At 35.0% G+C, this 16,883-nt stretch overlaps 1 protein-coding gene across 5 annotated transcripts in view; it reads left to right on the top strand.

Moving 5' to 3' along the window:
• LOC149804198 (unconventional myosin heavy chain 6-like) overlaps positions 1-16,883 on the top strand; it is a 294,440-nt gene that overhangs the window by 207,744 nt on the left and 69,813 nt on the right. For all 5 annotated transcript variants that reach the window (XM_089937853.1, XM_089937830.1, XM_089937846.1 and 2 more), the window contains 5 exons: positions 2,445-2,576; positions 3,653-3,811; positions 5,942-6,012; positions 9,588-9,780; positions 12,022-12,116. In XM_089937853.1, coding sequence (XP_089793979.1) covers positions 2,445-2,576; positions 3,653-3,811; positions 5,942-6,012; positions 9,588-9,780; positions 12,022-12,116 — 650 coding nt within the window. The remainder of the gene's footprint in view (positions 1-2,444; positions 2,577-3,652; positions 3,812-5,941; positions 6,013-9,587; positions 9,781-12,021; positions 12,117-16,883) is intronic.

The following is a 16,883-nucleotide window of genomic DNA, read 5'->3' as shown; positions in this document are numbered from 1 at the left end:
TATACATCTGGTATTTATAGAGATTTTGATCCCCTGTATTAGGTGTTATACATCTAGTATTTATAGAGATTTTGATCCCCTGTATTAGGTGTTATACATCTAGTATTTATAGAGATTTTGATCCCCTGTATTAGGTGTTATACATCTGGTATTTATAGAGATTTTGATCCCCTGTATTAGGTGTTATACATCTGGTATTTATAAAGATTTTGATCCCCTGTATTAGGTGTTATACATCTTGCATTTATAGAGATTTTGATCCCCTGTATTAGGTGTTATACATCTGGTATTTATAAAGATTTTGATCCCCTGTATTAGGTGTTATACATCTGGTATTTATAGAGATTTTGATCCCCTGTATTAGGTGTTATACATCTGGTATTTATAGAGATTTTGATCCCCTGTATTAGGTGTTATACATCTAGTATTTATAGAGATTTTGATCCCCTGTATTAGGTGTTATACATCTAGTATTTATAGAGATTTTGATCCCCTGTATTAGGTGTTATACATCTGGTATTTATAGAGATTTTGATCCCCTGTATTAGGTGTTATACATCTGGTATTTATAGAGATTTTGATCCCCTGTATTAGGTGTTATACATCTGGTATTTATAAAGATTTTGATCCCCTGTATTAGGTGTTATACATCTTGCATTTATAGAGATTTTGATCCCCTGTATTAGGTGTTATACATCTGGTATTTATAAAGATTTTGATCCCCTGTATTAGGTGTTATACATCTGGTATTTATAGAGATTTTGATCCCCTGTATTAGGTGTTATACATCTGGTATTTATAGAGATTTTGATCCCCTGTATTAGGTGTTATACATCTGGTATTTATAGAGATTTTGATCCCCTGTATTAGGTGTTATACATCTGGTATTTATAGAGATTTTGATCCCCTGTATTAGGTGTTATACATCTGGTATTTATAAAGATTTTGATCCCATGTATTAGGTGTTATACATCTGGTATTTATAGAGATTTTGATCCCCTGTATTAGGTGTTATACATCTGGTATTTATAGAGATTTTGATCCCCTGTATTAGGTGTTATACATCTAGTATTTATAGAGATTTTGATCCCCTGTATTAGGTGTTATACATCTGGTATTTATAGAGATTTTGATCCCCTGTATTAGGTGTTATACATCTGGTATTTATAGAGATTTTGATCCCCTGTATTAGGTGTTATACATCTAGTATTTATAGAGATTTTGATCCCCTGTATTAGGTGTTATACATCTAGTATTTATAGAGATTTTGATCCCCTGTATTAGGTGTTATACATCTGGTATTTATAAAGATTTTGATCCCCTGTATTAGGTGTTATAAATCTTGCATTTATAGAGATTTTGATCCTCTGTATTAGGTCAGATACCAGACAACTGTAAATAAACATTTCCATCCATCAAGAACTGAAGGAAATGTCACTTCTCAGCATTCACTAAATAAGTTGTTTTATGCTAATTGACAGGTATCAAAATTCAGCCAGATGAGAGAGCTTTAGAACTTTTTACTATTGTTGTTGGGAGGGGCAAGTTTTGACCATGTTAAAGTGCAAACCTCCCAAAAAATTGCTACTTTTTTGTGATTTGTCGATAGTCCTTTTAAAGTGACACAAACTCTGGGATTTGGTGCACAGAGTTTTTAATGCTTCTAAGAATGCGAAGCCTCTTTCTGTTGATGGAAAAGTCATTGTATGCTAATTATGCTGTTTCATGTCTAATTAAGCAGCTGTTGAAATTAAACTAGATTGAGGGCTTTAGAAATGTTCTTTATTATTATTTGTTGAGGCACGTTTTGACCATGATTAAGTGAACATCTACAGACACCATTATACTTTCTGATTTACCAATATTCCTTACATGCTGACACAAACTCGGGTACTTGGGACACAAAACCTTTAGTGCATATTTTCCAAATATGGATAGTTTTGCATTTTGAAATAATTTCTGCTGTGTACTGTGCATTGTTTGAGAATTTGTTTATGTGCCCCATCCTTATATGTAGTCAAAACAATGTTTCTTTTGCAGTCTTTTTTATGATTTCCTATATACTTTGTCAATAGTTTTCCAAACATAAACATACAATTGAAATAGCAATATTAGTAAAGGGACATAACTCAAGGAAAGAATTATTTTTAAAATGATAATCACATTAGTGTTTCTGAAGCAACAGTCTTCATCATGCATGTTGTTGATAGTTTATATCCAGAAAATACTTAAATTATTAATTTATTCATTTAATTTAATTTGAAATTTAATGGTGCAATATAACTGTACAGTAGATAAGAAATTTAACTGGTTATTACATCTCAAGGAAATGGATATTTTACCTAGCTATGTCATGTACATATAAAATAGCTCACATCATTTATAGATATCCAATAATTAAGGTATTAGGTATCATTCATAACATATTTTCTTCTATGCTGCAGTATCTAGTGTCGTACATCAAAGGGAACATTCATGATCAGCTGATTAGCAAGTATGCTAAACAGTGTGTAAAACAGGTCACGGTGCCTCGAGCAACGGCCAGGAAATACCCTCCTTCTTCCATGGAGATTTTGGTAAGAAGTTAACCAAGAAGAATTCTCACTTTTTTAAATTGCTGTTATAACAGTCATTATGAACCAAGTCACTACAAATGAAGATGGCGCATATTCACTTCCATTGGAATTTTATGCTTGTCTTCAATGGAATCATCAGAAAATGTCTCGGATGTAACTATTTCTTTATAATAAAGAATTTTTCTTATTTCTGATTAAATTCTTTTCAGAAAATCTTTAGTCTCCAGTTTCCACCAGTGAATTGTACCATTAAATTTTGATAATAAAGTTAGCAAAACAATTTTTGAAAAGAATCTTTTATCAAATTCAACTTTAAGTTGATATATTTAGTTATATATAGAACTATAATTTCATACATTTGCTGACAACTCTCATCTTCATTCTTACCAGTCTGAAATAAAAATGTGAAATAAATACAGGTTATGCATTCCTAGGTTGTTGTTGTAGAGTTTAACACCTTTTTTCAGCACAAGATAGGCTAATCATGGCGGCCAGTATTAATGGTGGAGGAAGAACCTGAGAAAACCCTGGAAAGAACCACCAGTCCGCTAGAAGCTACTAGCAAGCTTTCTCACATACCCATATTGGCCAAACCTGAGACTTGAACCCACCCAGACATAGGTGAGATGGCAGTGATCTGTAATGGTGAGCACTTTAGACCACATGGCCGCTCAGGGCTCCACATTCTGAGGTTATGGCATAAATCAGAATTACACAAGCCAAAAGTAGTGTAAATGCATGAGTCAGCCATGGCATGGAAATGAGACAGCCATGGCAAGAGTCATGAGTCAGCCATGGCATGGAAATGAGACAGCCATGGCAAGAGTCATGAGTCAGCCATGGCATGGAAATGAGACAGCCATGGCAAGAGTCATGAGTCAGCCATGGCAAGGAAATGAGACAGCCATGGCAAGAGTCATGAGTCAGCCATGGCATGGAAATGAGACAGCCATGGCAAGAGTCATGAGTCAGCCATGGCATGGAAATGAGCACAGTGGCACAAATTGAACACTATTTCTTCATTATAAATGGCATAAAAATGACATACTACATAAAGATGTATGCTGTACTTGCAGAGTGTACGTAACCTGAGTCCCCTGGTATGTAAGGTTCACTTTATGGATGGCAAGATGAAGGCTGTAAGCATCTTGTCATGTGACACTACCACAGATGTCCTGGGCAAAGTAGCCAAGAAGATAGGATTACAGTCAGTAGAAGGATGGGCACTGTATGAGGTGGAGTAATGTTTTCTTTCTTTGCCTGTGTTAATTAACAGAATTAATTAATTTTCTTTGTTAATGATATGACCCATTACCAGTAACAAATTATGTTAGCTTTGATGCAAGAACAGAATCTGAAGGCAAATACTGGGTGCTTTTACCAGTACTACTTGTAGTAAAGGTACACAGTATTTAAGATCATTGTGTATGAGACCGGTCCAGTAGTGTGATGCGGATCTATTTTATGAATTTTCTAGTAAAAACAAGGAACAGGTAAGCAAGTTATCAAGGGAGCACTTTTATTGTATGTACTTGCACATTTACCCATAGATTTTAAAATCTGGCTTTGACTATAATTCATGAATTTATAAATCTAAGTGTCATTTGATAGGTGTCCTTTATATTGAGATGGTCTTTAAAATGAGGTTTACTGTAATGAATTTAAGATTAAATAAGAATGATTTCAAGGATGCTGTATATACTTTTTGATTCATTTGGCCACGAAGCCAAGTGAGCATTTGGTATGGCCCTGCATCCATCCATTGTCAGTCATTAGTAGTCCATCCATCAACATTTGTTTGTTACCACTCAGGAATCCATATTTCTGATCTGATGTATATCAAGCTTGAAATACAGGTTTATCTCATCAAAATTTTAGGGGAGTTCAATAATAAGCAAGATCCACACACTTGAGTAGGGTAAGTTTGCTTCTGATTGGATAATCTTGTTGCCATTCTTCTGATTGGATAATCTTGTTGCCATTCTTCTGATTGGATAGCCTTGTTGCCATTCTTCTGATTGGATAGTCTTGTTGCCATTCTTCTGATTGGATAGCCTTGTTGCCATTCTTCTGATTGGATAACCTTGTTGCCATTCTTCTGATTGGATAACCTTGTTGCATTCTTCTGATTGGATAACCTTGTGCCATTCTTCTGATTGGATAACCTTGTTGCCAGTATGGAGGTTATAGTTCCGATCTGATTCTGATTGAACTTGTATTGTATGCTTGCATAAGATCTTGGACAAGTTAAATAATAAATGAGATCCATGCATAGTAATAGGTGATTTTGAATTTGATTGGCAGAGCTTTGTATCACTGTGGAAACCATATCTGTGATCTGATTTCATCAGACTTGGAATAAATGCCTGTCATCAAGATCTTGGACAATCTGATAATGAGCAAGATCCGTGCAGATTAATAAGGTGATCTTACATCTGATTGGCTAAGATTAATACAACTGTGGAAGCCATATTTCTGACCCAGTTTTGATAAAATGTAGAATATATGCTTATTATGTCATCAAGATCTTGGACAGTTTAGACAATGAACAACATCCAGACAAATTAAGGAGGTGATCTTTCATTAAACTGGCTGAACTTGGTACCACTCTAGAATCACATTTTATACTTGATTTTGATAAAACTTCAAATGTGGGCTTATATGATCAGTAGCTCATATGAATTTGATAATGCACAGGATCCACCTAATAATTATGTTCTTGCATGGGATTTACCTTATCACTCTAAAGACTATTTTTGGATCATATTTGCCAAATAGGCTTCAGTGATCATGATTTGGATAAGTACAATTATTAGAACAGGATCTATACATATTACCAAGGTAAGATTGTATCTTGTTAGCTAACTTTCTTACAACTCGTTAGAATGAATTCCAATTAGATTTTGCTCTACCTTAAGCTTATATCATAATTATAGTAGAGAGGTTCTAGAATAATTGAGATCTATGCATGCCTTACTGCATTATTGAGCGACCTTACTGATTGTTGTTACCTCTCTGGATTAGAGATTTTATCTAGATAAGTTTCTATAAAACTTGGTATGTGGGATAATATCATCAGCATGATTTTCAGTATGAACCAGAGACTGCATATTAATTATGCCAATTAGATTTGGAAGATTTTGTATCAGGTCATTGTAAAATAGGTCATATCAACATGATATAAGGTTTTTGAGATTTGTTCAAATAGGTTATGTCATTACTTTATATTAGTGAAAAGATCATGTTACATAAGCTAGGTGAGCAATGTCAGACTCACTTTGGACTTTTGTTAAAATTTTGTACAGACATCATTAAGATGCTGAATACCCATCTCTTGCTGACCTTGACCTTTCATCATATTTCAGGCGACTTCAGATTATGAAAGATATGTTCGAGCATACGAGTATGTTGCAGATGTGCTTGCACTTTGGGAACAGTAAGCAGACATTGCTGTGTTCATTCATTTTAATACATTTGCTAATTGTAATGTTGACTGTGTGGATGTTTGTATAATACCCTGACAAAATAATTTGTACAGAGAAATGACTGTGGTATATTACACCATAGTACATACCATATGGACTTGCTTATACGTTGAATCCAACTGCAAACTGCCAAGACCCAGATTGGCCGGTCACATAATGCGCAATCAGATCTGGGTCTGTACAGTTTGTTAGTAGTAACCAGTAGAACAAACAATGCAGAATCTGATCTGCAGGCACATTATGCTATGGCAGATCAGGCTCTTTGTTGTTTGCAGTTTGACTCGGCTTATAAGTGAGTATATATGGTAATAAGTGTGCTGAAATATTAAAATTCAGCTTACAGGATCAGTGACATTGCATACATATTTATAAATAAGTATAAAAAAACTGTAGCCTTTAAAAAGCTTTGTTTTCTCAGAATAATTATTTTAGAAACTTTACACCATGGTAAGTTATTTTTAAAAATAAATTTTCATGGTTATGCATGGATTTTTGTTAAACAGAATTCATTTCAATATTGCCAGGCATAGTTATCAATCACATACAGGTTATGCATGGATTTTTGTTAAACAGAATTCATTTCAATATTGCTAGGCATAATTAGCAATCACATACAGGTTATGCATGGATTTTTGTTAAACAGAATTCATTTCAATATTGCCAGGCATAGTTATCAATCACATACAGGTTATGCATGGATTTTTGTTAAACAGAATTCATTTCAATATTGCCAGGCATAGTTAGCAATCACATACAGGTTATGCATGGATTTTTGTTAAACAGAATTCATTTCAATATTGCCAGGCATAGTTATCAATCACATACAGGTTATGCATGGATTTTTGTTAAACAGAATTCATTTCAATATTGCCAGGCATAGTTATCAATCACATACAGGTTATGCATGGATTTTTGTTAAACAGAATTAATTTCAGTATTGCCAGGCATAGTTATCAATCACATACAGGTTATGCATGGATTTTTGTTAAACAGAATTCATTTCAATATTGCCAGGCATAGTTATCAATCACATACAGGTTATGCAAGGATCTTTGTTAAACAGAATTAATTTCAGTATTGCCAGGCATAGTTATCAATCACATACAGGTTATGCATGGATTTTTGTTAAACAGAATTCATTTCAATATTGCCAGGCATAGTTGGCAATCACATACAGGTTATGCATGGATTTTTGTTAAACAGAATTCATTTCAATATTGCTAGGCATAATTAGCAATCACATACAGGTTATGCATGGATTTTTGTTAAACAGAATTCATTTCAATATTGCCAGGCATAGTTATCAATCACATACAGGTTATGCATGGATTTTTGTTAAACAGAATTCATTTCAATATTGCTAGGCATAATTAGCAATCACATACAGGTTATGCATGGATTTTTGTTAAACAGAATTCATTTCAATATTGCCAGGCATAGTTATCAATCACATACAGGTTATGCATGGATTTTTGTTAAACAGAATTCATTTCAATATTGCCAGGCATAGTTAGCAATCACATACAGGTTATGCATGGATTTTTGTTAAACAGAATTCATTTCAATATTGCCAGGCATAGTTATCAATCACATACAGGTTATGCATGGATTTTTGTTAAACAGAATTCATTTCAATATTGCCAGGCATAGTTATCAATCACATACAGGTTATGCATGGATTTTTGTTAAACAGAATTAATTTCAGTATTGCCAGGCATAGTTATCAATCACATACAGGTTATGCATGGATTTTTGTTAAACAGAATTCATTTCAATATTGCCAGGCATAGTTATCAATCACATACAGGTTATGCAAGGATCTTTGTTAAACAGAATTAATTTCAGTATTGCCAGGCATAGTTATCAATCACATACAGGTTATGCATGGATTTTTGTTAAACAGAATTCATTTCAATATTGCCAGGCATAGTTGGCAATCACATACAAGTTATGCATGGATTTTTGTTAAACAGAATTCATTTCAATATTGCCAGGCATAGTTATCAATCACATACAGGTTCAGTTTATGATTAGGTGGATTATGCATTGTGGGAATTTCCCATAATTGTTGACTTTCTCTTTTATTTGTACTTATACATGTATTGATACAGGAATTTTTGTCTTGCTTGCATAAATATTGTGAGATATCAATAAATATTGTCAGATATCAATAAATATTGTGAGATATCAAAGTCACTCTTTTCGGCTGCAATTGTTGGCAATTGCTTCATTGTCAACAACATTGAAGTTATTCATTAAAGTTATTGAAAGTTACATATCTTCTGCAATGGTGACTGGTTTTAACTTTAAGGATACTGTTAGTATCCGTATGCTTTTGTATGTATTAGAATTGCAGAGATACTGTGGTACTGTGCTGATAGTGTATGGGACATGCATACCTCATCTGGGGTGAACCTCAAGTGTATTGGATATGTATACCTTCTCTAGGGTGAACTTAAAGTGTATTGGACATGCATACCTCCTCTAGGGTGAACCTTGAGTGTATTGGACATGTATCCCTCCTCTAGGGTGTATTGGACATGAATACCATCAGTAGGGTGAACCTTGAGTGTATTAGACATGCATACCTCCTCTAGGGTGAACCTTGAGTATATTGGACATGCATACCTCCTCTAGGTTGAACCTTGAGTGTATTGGACATACATACCTCCTCTATGGTGAACCTTGAATGTATTGGACATGTATACCTCCTCTAGGGTGTATTGGACATGCATACCTCCTCTAGGGTGAACCTTGAGTGTATTGGACATGCATACCTCCTCTTGGGTGAACCTTGAGTGTATTGGACATGTATATCTCCTTAAAGGTTAACCTCGAGTGTATTGGACATGTATACCTCCTCTAGGGTGAACCTCTAGGGTATTGGACGTGTATACCTCCTCTAGGATGAACCTCAAACACAATGCATAACTTGCCAGTATCCACTGGTAGTGGAACATATTCTAGGTCATGTGGAACTGAAAACATACTACCTGAGAAAATCTTAGAGTTAAGGGAATGTGATTTATATAATACATTTTAAGAATCTTACATATGTTCTCTGTAACTGTTATTTAATATACATTTTATGGAATTAGTGACATCATTGTTTTATACTTTATCTTGTACTTGATGTTTACATTTTTTGGGAATGGCTTATCTTCCAAAATTTGTGTGTTGACCTTGTGTATTTTTTTAAAAACTATTAATAGATGGCACCGTATAGTCTTTCTTTTGCTGAAGCGCCATAAAACACTACTACATACATCCTTATCTACATACATCCACATCTGCATACATGCATATCTACATACATCCATATCTACATACATCCATATCTACATGCATCCATATCTACATACATCCATATCTACATACATCCATATCTACATACATCTGTATCTACATGCAGCCATATCTACATGCATCCTTATCTACATGCATCCATATCTACATACATCCATATCTACATGCATCCATATCTACATACATCCATATCTACATATATCCATATCTACATTTATAGACAAGATAGGCTGTCAGCATCCCTCAGCAAGTATGAAACAGTCTCAAAGAAGGGACCAAAAATGGCCATGGGCGGAAATCAAGATGCTAAACTGGTATTTCGGAAGCGAGTCTATCGCTACATCAATGACATTCCAAATGATCCAGTAGAATACCATCTTCTGTATGCTGAGGCTGTCCAGAAAGTAGTTAAGGTATTGTATCTTGAAATGAATTATTAAATAAAAACTGTTCTTTGTTCTACCATTGCTTCTTTCAGGAGAAGGATGGCAAACATCTACTCATCCTTTGTTTCCTACCTCAAACTCTTATTGGTTCACTGTTGAGTCTGTCCGTGCCTCAAATACTTATTGGTACACCACTGAGTCTGTCATTGCCTCAAACTCTTATTGGTACACTGTTGAGTTTTTCCATGCCTCAAACTCTTATTGGTACACTGTTGAGTCTGTCCATGCCTCAAACTCTTATTGGTACACTGTTGAGTCTGTCCATGCCTCAAACACTTATTGGTACACTGTTGAGTCTGTCTGTGCCTCAAACACTTATTGGTACACTATTGAGTCTGTCATTGCCTCAAACTCTTATGGTACACTGTTGAGTCTGTCCGTGCCTCAAACACTTATTGGTACACCACTGAGTCTGTCATTGCCTCAAACTCTTATTGGTACACTGTTGAGTTTGTCCATGCCTCAAACTCTTATTGGTACACTGTTGAGTCTGTCCATGCCTCAAACTCTTATTGGTACACTGTTGAGTCTGTCCATGCCTCAAACACTTATTGGTACACTGTTGAGTCTGTCTGTGCCTCAAACACTTATTGGTACACTATTGAGTCTGTCATTGCCTCAAACTCTTATGGTACACTGTTGAGTCTGTCCGTGCCTCAAACACTTCTTGGTACACTATTGAGTCTGTCATTGCCTCAAACTCTTATTGGTACACTGTTGAGTCTGTCTGTGCCTCAAACTCTTATTGGTACACTGTTGAGTCTGTCCGTGCCTCAAACTATTATTGGTACACTGTTGAGTTTGTCTGTACCTCAAACTCTTATTGGTACACTGTTGAGTCTGTCCGTGCCTCAAACTCTTATTGGTACACTGTTGAGTCTGTCTGTGCCTCAAACTCTTATTGGTACACTGTTGAGTCTGTCCGTGCCTCAAACACTTATTGGTACACTGTTGAGTCTGTCCATGCCTCAGACACTTATTGGTACACTGTTGAGTCTGTCCGTGCCTCAAACACTTACTGGTACACTGTTGAGTCTGTCCATGCCTCAAACTCTTATTGGTACACTGTTGAGTCTGTCCATGCCTCAAACTCTTATTGGTACACTGTTGAGTGTGTCTGTGCCTCAAACACTTATTGGTACACTGTTGAGTCTGTCTGTGCCTCAAACACTTATTAGTACACTGTTGAGCCTGTCCGTGCCTCAAACACTTATTGGTACACTGTTGAGTCTGTCCGTGCCTCAAACTCTTATTGGTACACTGTTGAGTCTGTCCGTGCCTCAAACTCTTATTGGTGCACTGTTGAGTCTGTCCGTGCCTCAAACACTTTTTGGTACACTGTTGAGTCTGTCCGTGCTTTATTGGGATAAAAGTGTGTTGAATACTTAAACTGGGTCACTGTGGTCTCCTTTCAATGTTTTATTCAGCATGGCTTTAAATTGTGTCTTAGTCCAAATTCCAATAAATTGTCACTAATTTGCCACCCAAGTTGCAGTGTTGTACCATCTCATGGAAATTGTGTTGTGTATTGAAAATGAGTCTCTGGTTACTACTTACTAGGGTTGATTTGACTTAACTTCAAATAAAGACAAATGCATAAAACAAAATGGCTGTATCTATTGAGCTCCTAATCAGTAATAACTCTGATATAACATATTCAATAGAAATTTTTATTTAGTCTGTGAAGACTTGAATACTGGGCATATGCCTTTTTATCAGAAGATATGTGTGAACAATGTACAGCAAAACCAGTCTGTCAAGGACACTTTAGTGGCAAAATATTCTTAATAAACAATTGTTTCTTGACAGTTGTCCAACATGGCCTTGTATTATATATGGGTTAAGTGATCATAAATGACCCATAACTCTTGCCTTTTTTGGACAAGGGTCCTTTATTTAGAGATTTGTCATATCAGTTGTAAGGTAAAGGACCATAACTCTTGTCTTTTATTGGTATGTGTCCATTATATTAAGGTTAAAAATAATATTAAGGATACACTATTCTTATCCTTTATTGATAGGTGTCCATTATATATAGAGGTTAATAATGATCATCAGTTTAAAGGAAAGGACCCATAACTTTTGTCCAATATGGGCAGGTGTTTTTTGCATTGATATGTCTGCCAAAACATGTTTTACTGTAATATGTCACATCTTATTATTAATTCAAGTAAAGTATATTCATTTATGTTTTGAATTTTTTTGCAGGATGAGTTCTCAGTATCAGACAAAGTTGCTCTGCAACTTGCAGGTCTGCAAGCTCAAGTTATCCTTGGGAACTATGAAGAAGGGAAGGATCATAGGTATGGTGAAGTTTGTTGCTATACGATATTGACCAGTGCATAACATGCATCCAGCATTGAATATTGTTACTATGGTGGCGCTCACCAGATAATAAGTACTTTTGAGAGAGTGACGTATGTAAGGTGAAGTAGTTCGCATTTAAAACATGCACAGTGGAGAGAATGTTTGCATACCTCTATGCTACATTAATGTAATGTGGATGATATTTCTTTTGGATATTGTACTTTTGGAAATTTTACATGATTTAAGCACACTGCTAACTAAAATGACTGCTCCCTTGTGTTAAAAAATCAGTCTGAATTAGTCTAAAGTACACTATACATAGCAGCTATTAAAATAGGGAAAATGAATTTTGCCAGACTAGACAATACCAGCTTCTGAAAGTGCAATGAATGAATTACCAAATATATAAAATGTAAAAAAAGTTATCGGCTCTTTTTTATACAAATGACCTCTGAAGTTCAGGAAGTGAAAATGACCAAGTAGAGCTAGCACTTTTTTGAAAGGTGCACATTTGAAGTAAGGCCAAGCTGTATACTCTATAACCCATAGTACACCCATCAATCATACACCAAAATAAAGGGAATTAAAGGTTCTTTGCATTATACCTAAGATATACAAGGTCTTTTTTAAATAGCCAGTATAACCAGTGAGGAAAGCCGGGGACATTCTTTTTCTTTAAATTCCTAACCCTATGCAAAATGCGAAACTGTATAGCGCCACCTTAAAGAAAATAAAAAAATGTTTGCAATTATTTTTTTTTATTTTCATATAATTATGTATGATGTTCTGAATAAAATGGTACATTCATATTGCGTTTAAGCATGAAAATAAGCTAATTATGATCATTTTTCTCTTGCTTACATAATTTGCCATGAGGTATGTTTGTGTGAGTAGTGACCTTAATTATGGGGAAATTAGAAGACTTAGAATATAGGAATAGAGTCAACTTAAATTTAAAACTGTTGCAATAAGTGACAGAAATATATGGTGAAAATGTTTCTTTTCATTTATTTGCAATGAAATAAAAAAATAAATGATGAGAAAGTGAATTCGCTTCTTCCATATTAAACAATAGGCAAATATTTTACACTTTGACCTTTGACCTTTATGAAGCTGATGAGTTACCTCCCTTTTCTAATTGTAAAATTCATTGTTGATATCTCAGAAATAATTCTGGCTAGTTTCATGTTCCTATCATTCAGCATAATATTGGTTGCTATGTTTACAAAATGTAATGTGCATTCTTAAAATCGCTCACTTTTATCATGGGGGGGGGGAGGCTGGACTTGTTAGAGACTCTGACACTCATAAATACTGTTCTGTGGGGAAAAAAGCAGGAGAATTATTCATAAGGATTGTTTTGATGCTTGCGACTTAAATGTTTCAGCCATATAAACATAATTAAATCATAAAAAATAATACCTACATCTTCTTTATGGTGGCGCTCACCAGATAATAAGTACTTTTGAGAGAGTGACGTATGTAAGGTGAAATAGTTCGCATTTAAAACATGCACAGTGGAGAGAATGTTTGCATACCTCTATGCTACATTAATGTAATGTGGATGATATTTCTTTTGGATATTGTACTTTTGGAAATTTTACATGATTTAAGTACACTGCTAACTAAAATGACTGCTCCCTTGTGTTAAAAAATCAGTCTGAATTAGTCTAAAGTACACTATACATAGCAGCTATTAAAATAGGGAAAATGAATTTTGCCAGACTAGACAATACCAGCTTCTGAAAGTGCAATGAATGAATTACCAAATATATAAAATGTAAAAAAAGTTATCGGCTCTTTTTTATACAAATGACCTCTGAAGTTCAGGAAGTGAAAATGACCAAGTAGAGCTAGCACTTTTTTGAAAGGTGCACATTTGAAGTAAGGCCAAGCTGTATACTCTATAACCCATAGTACACCCATCAATCATACACCAAAATAAAGGGAATTAAAGGTTCTTTGCATTATACCTAAGATATACAAGGTCTTTTTTAAATAGCCAGTATAACCAGTGAGGAAAGCCGGGGACATTCTTTTTCTTTAAATTCCTAACCCTATGCAAAATGCGAAACTGTATAGCGCCACCTATACCATATTGACAAATGCATAACATGCATCCAGCATTGAATATTGTTACTATATCATATTGACCAATGCATAACATGCATCCAGCAGTGAATATTGTTACTATATTATTGTTTGAGGTAAAGGATGTGAATGAGAAAGTCTTTGTGTTGTGATCAGAATGGCCTCAGTTTTATGATCATTCATCTGCAGATTGTTACATGTCATCCATGATTTCACATCAGAAATGCACCTCTCTATACCTTGGATGGTAGCATCAGCTTCAGTTGGGTGGCTAGATTTGTATATTTGGGTGTCATTAGCGTACAGTTGGTGAGACTGGATGATGATCTATGACACTTGAGAGTGACTGAGTGTACAGAATGAAGAGAACAGGTCCAAGAACAGACCCCTGTGGAACACCACAACATAGATCAACTGGGCTGGAGTGTATTCCATTTGCAGATACAATTTGTGTCCTGTTGACCAAGTAGGACTTGGATACTAGGATACAGTAAGGCTGTATCATGAATGCCAAATACATGCTGGAGATGGTGAAGTAATATATCATGGTCTATTGTATGTTACAGACAAATCAAGGAGGGTGAGGACTGTAATCTTTCCGCTATCCAACACAGAGAGAATGTCATTAACTACCTTTAGAGGAGCAGTTTCAGTACTGTGGCAAGGACGATATGCAGATTGTACATTGCTAAAAAGACTGTTTGAATTTAGATGAGATACAAGCTGGGATAGAACAACCTTTTCTAAGATTTTTTAAATGAATGGGAGATTAGAAACTTGGCAGTAGTTCTTTAAATCGTTATGGTCTAGTGTTGGTTTCTTCAGCAGAGGCTTTACAATGGCAGTTTTGAAAAATGATGGGAATTCCCCAGATGAGAGAGAGGTTTTAATAATATCAGTTAGTGAAGGCAATACTGGATCTAAGCACTCAAGCAGCAGTGATGTTGGAATTGGATCAAGTTCACATGACTTTGGTGCACTCTTTATCACGATTGTACGTACAAAATCCATAGAGACAGGTTCAAATGCTGCTAATGTTTGCCGCTCAAATTCTGTATCCAACTGTATGGTGACAACGAGTCAATTTATATTGTGGTGTCAATGCAATCCACTAATAAGCAGAATGCATTTTCATGTGCCTTTGAACTTGATTCCAACCAATGAAATTCCTGTTTCCATCCATTATTGAATTTAGTGTGATAGTTTGGTTGTTTAGATTTTGGAATTTGAGCATTAGAGATCAGTCACACTTAGATATCGACAGATGTTAAATACAGATGCGAACCCATCCTGTTTTATACCACCCAAGCTCTTTCATAATGTCTAATCCAGCCATAAGCCATTAATATCTTTAATTCTTTACGAATTACTTCTGGTCACACATAGTACAATCCAGTGAATAATTTTAGATAATTGTGTCAAATTTGCAATTAAAGTGTAATGCTCACGATCATGTGACCACATGAATTATGTTAATGATGGTGTGCAAGATTGACAAGTGGCACATGCTTCATGCCTATTTTAGAAACATTCATATGCATGCAAAACACAGTGCAGCAAAGTATGTTAGCAAGTGATTCACAGCAGGGGAAATAAACATGTTGTCATGACCAGGCTGATAACTGAAAAACATCAGGCTTTTGTTAAAGAATATAAAATGTTATTGCATAGTGGCAAATCTTGTTTTATAGTGTATGTCTACTGTTGGTATCAATGCTGGACTCATTATTTCCTTTTATTAAATATTGCATCCTTCATCAACAGGTCAGGTGGGAAATATACAAATTTCATTTATCATTTTAAAGTGATTTATAATATATTAATATATAGTGTTCTACAGACTGTTCTACTGTAGCATCAGTTTACAATATTTTTCATGCATAAAAATGTTTTAAGCAAGCTGCATTAAAATGAAACAGACTAGTGTAATAAATCTGATGTAATCTTTTGCCAGACTAGTGTAATAAATCTGATCTAATCTTTTGCCAATTTTAGTAAATACTTATATTACATTGCTGGTCATTCAGTAATCTTTTAAACTGAGAAATTAATTTAGAGTATCTGACCTCAGATGGGAGTTGAATTCAGCTAGTAATGGTTGATGTAAAAAGGAGTCTTGATATAATTTCCTTCTCACTCTTATTTGTGTGTTTCTTCTTTGAATAAACTATCCAATCATAATACTATCCACTACTGCTACCTCACAAATCCAGTCCTCCCAGGCAAAAAATTCTTTAGTAAGAAGCTATGTTACCTGCCTATATAGGTGGCACTTAGAGTGATCTCCTCATGATAAGGGATTGGGCCAAATCATGTGAATTCTTCACTTACTACTTTTGCTTATGATGAGTAGCACACACAAAATGCCCTGGAATCCAAAACTACAAGATTTGTGGAAGTATTTTACCTTAAAACAGGTTTGTGGGGTTTTCTCTTCAAAGGGAGGATTACTACTTCATCTTTAATTTTCCAACTTGTTTTTGCACTTTTCTTACTGTGACTTTGTTTTATGTTTTAGGTCTTTTATAGAATTATAACTTTGTTATACTCACACACATAGGCGCCCTTTATATGTACCTGCATGGGTCACTAATGCATCACTTAACTTTGGTGTAGTTTTTTGTATTGTTTGTGCAGGCGTTTAGTGTGCTATAGAAAAATCAAATTGCTGT

The sequence above is a fragment of the Sinohyriopsis cumingii genome, chromosome 2 (assembly GCF_028554795.1).
Source record: "Sinohyriopsis cumingii isolate HCF-2022 chromosome 2, ASM2855479v2, whole genome shotgun sequence".
In the NCBI taxonomy this organism is placed as follows: domain Eukaryota; kingdom Metazoa; phylum Mollusca; class Bivalvia; order Unionida; family Unionidae; genus Sinohyriopsis; species Sinohyriopsis cumingii.
The sequence above is the reverse complement of the archived record's forward strand: the minus strand, read 5'-3'. Positions and strand labels throughout refer to the sequence as shown.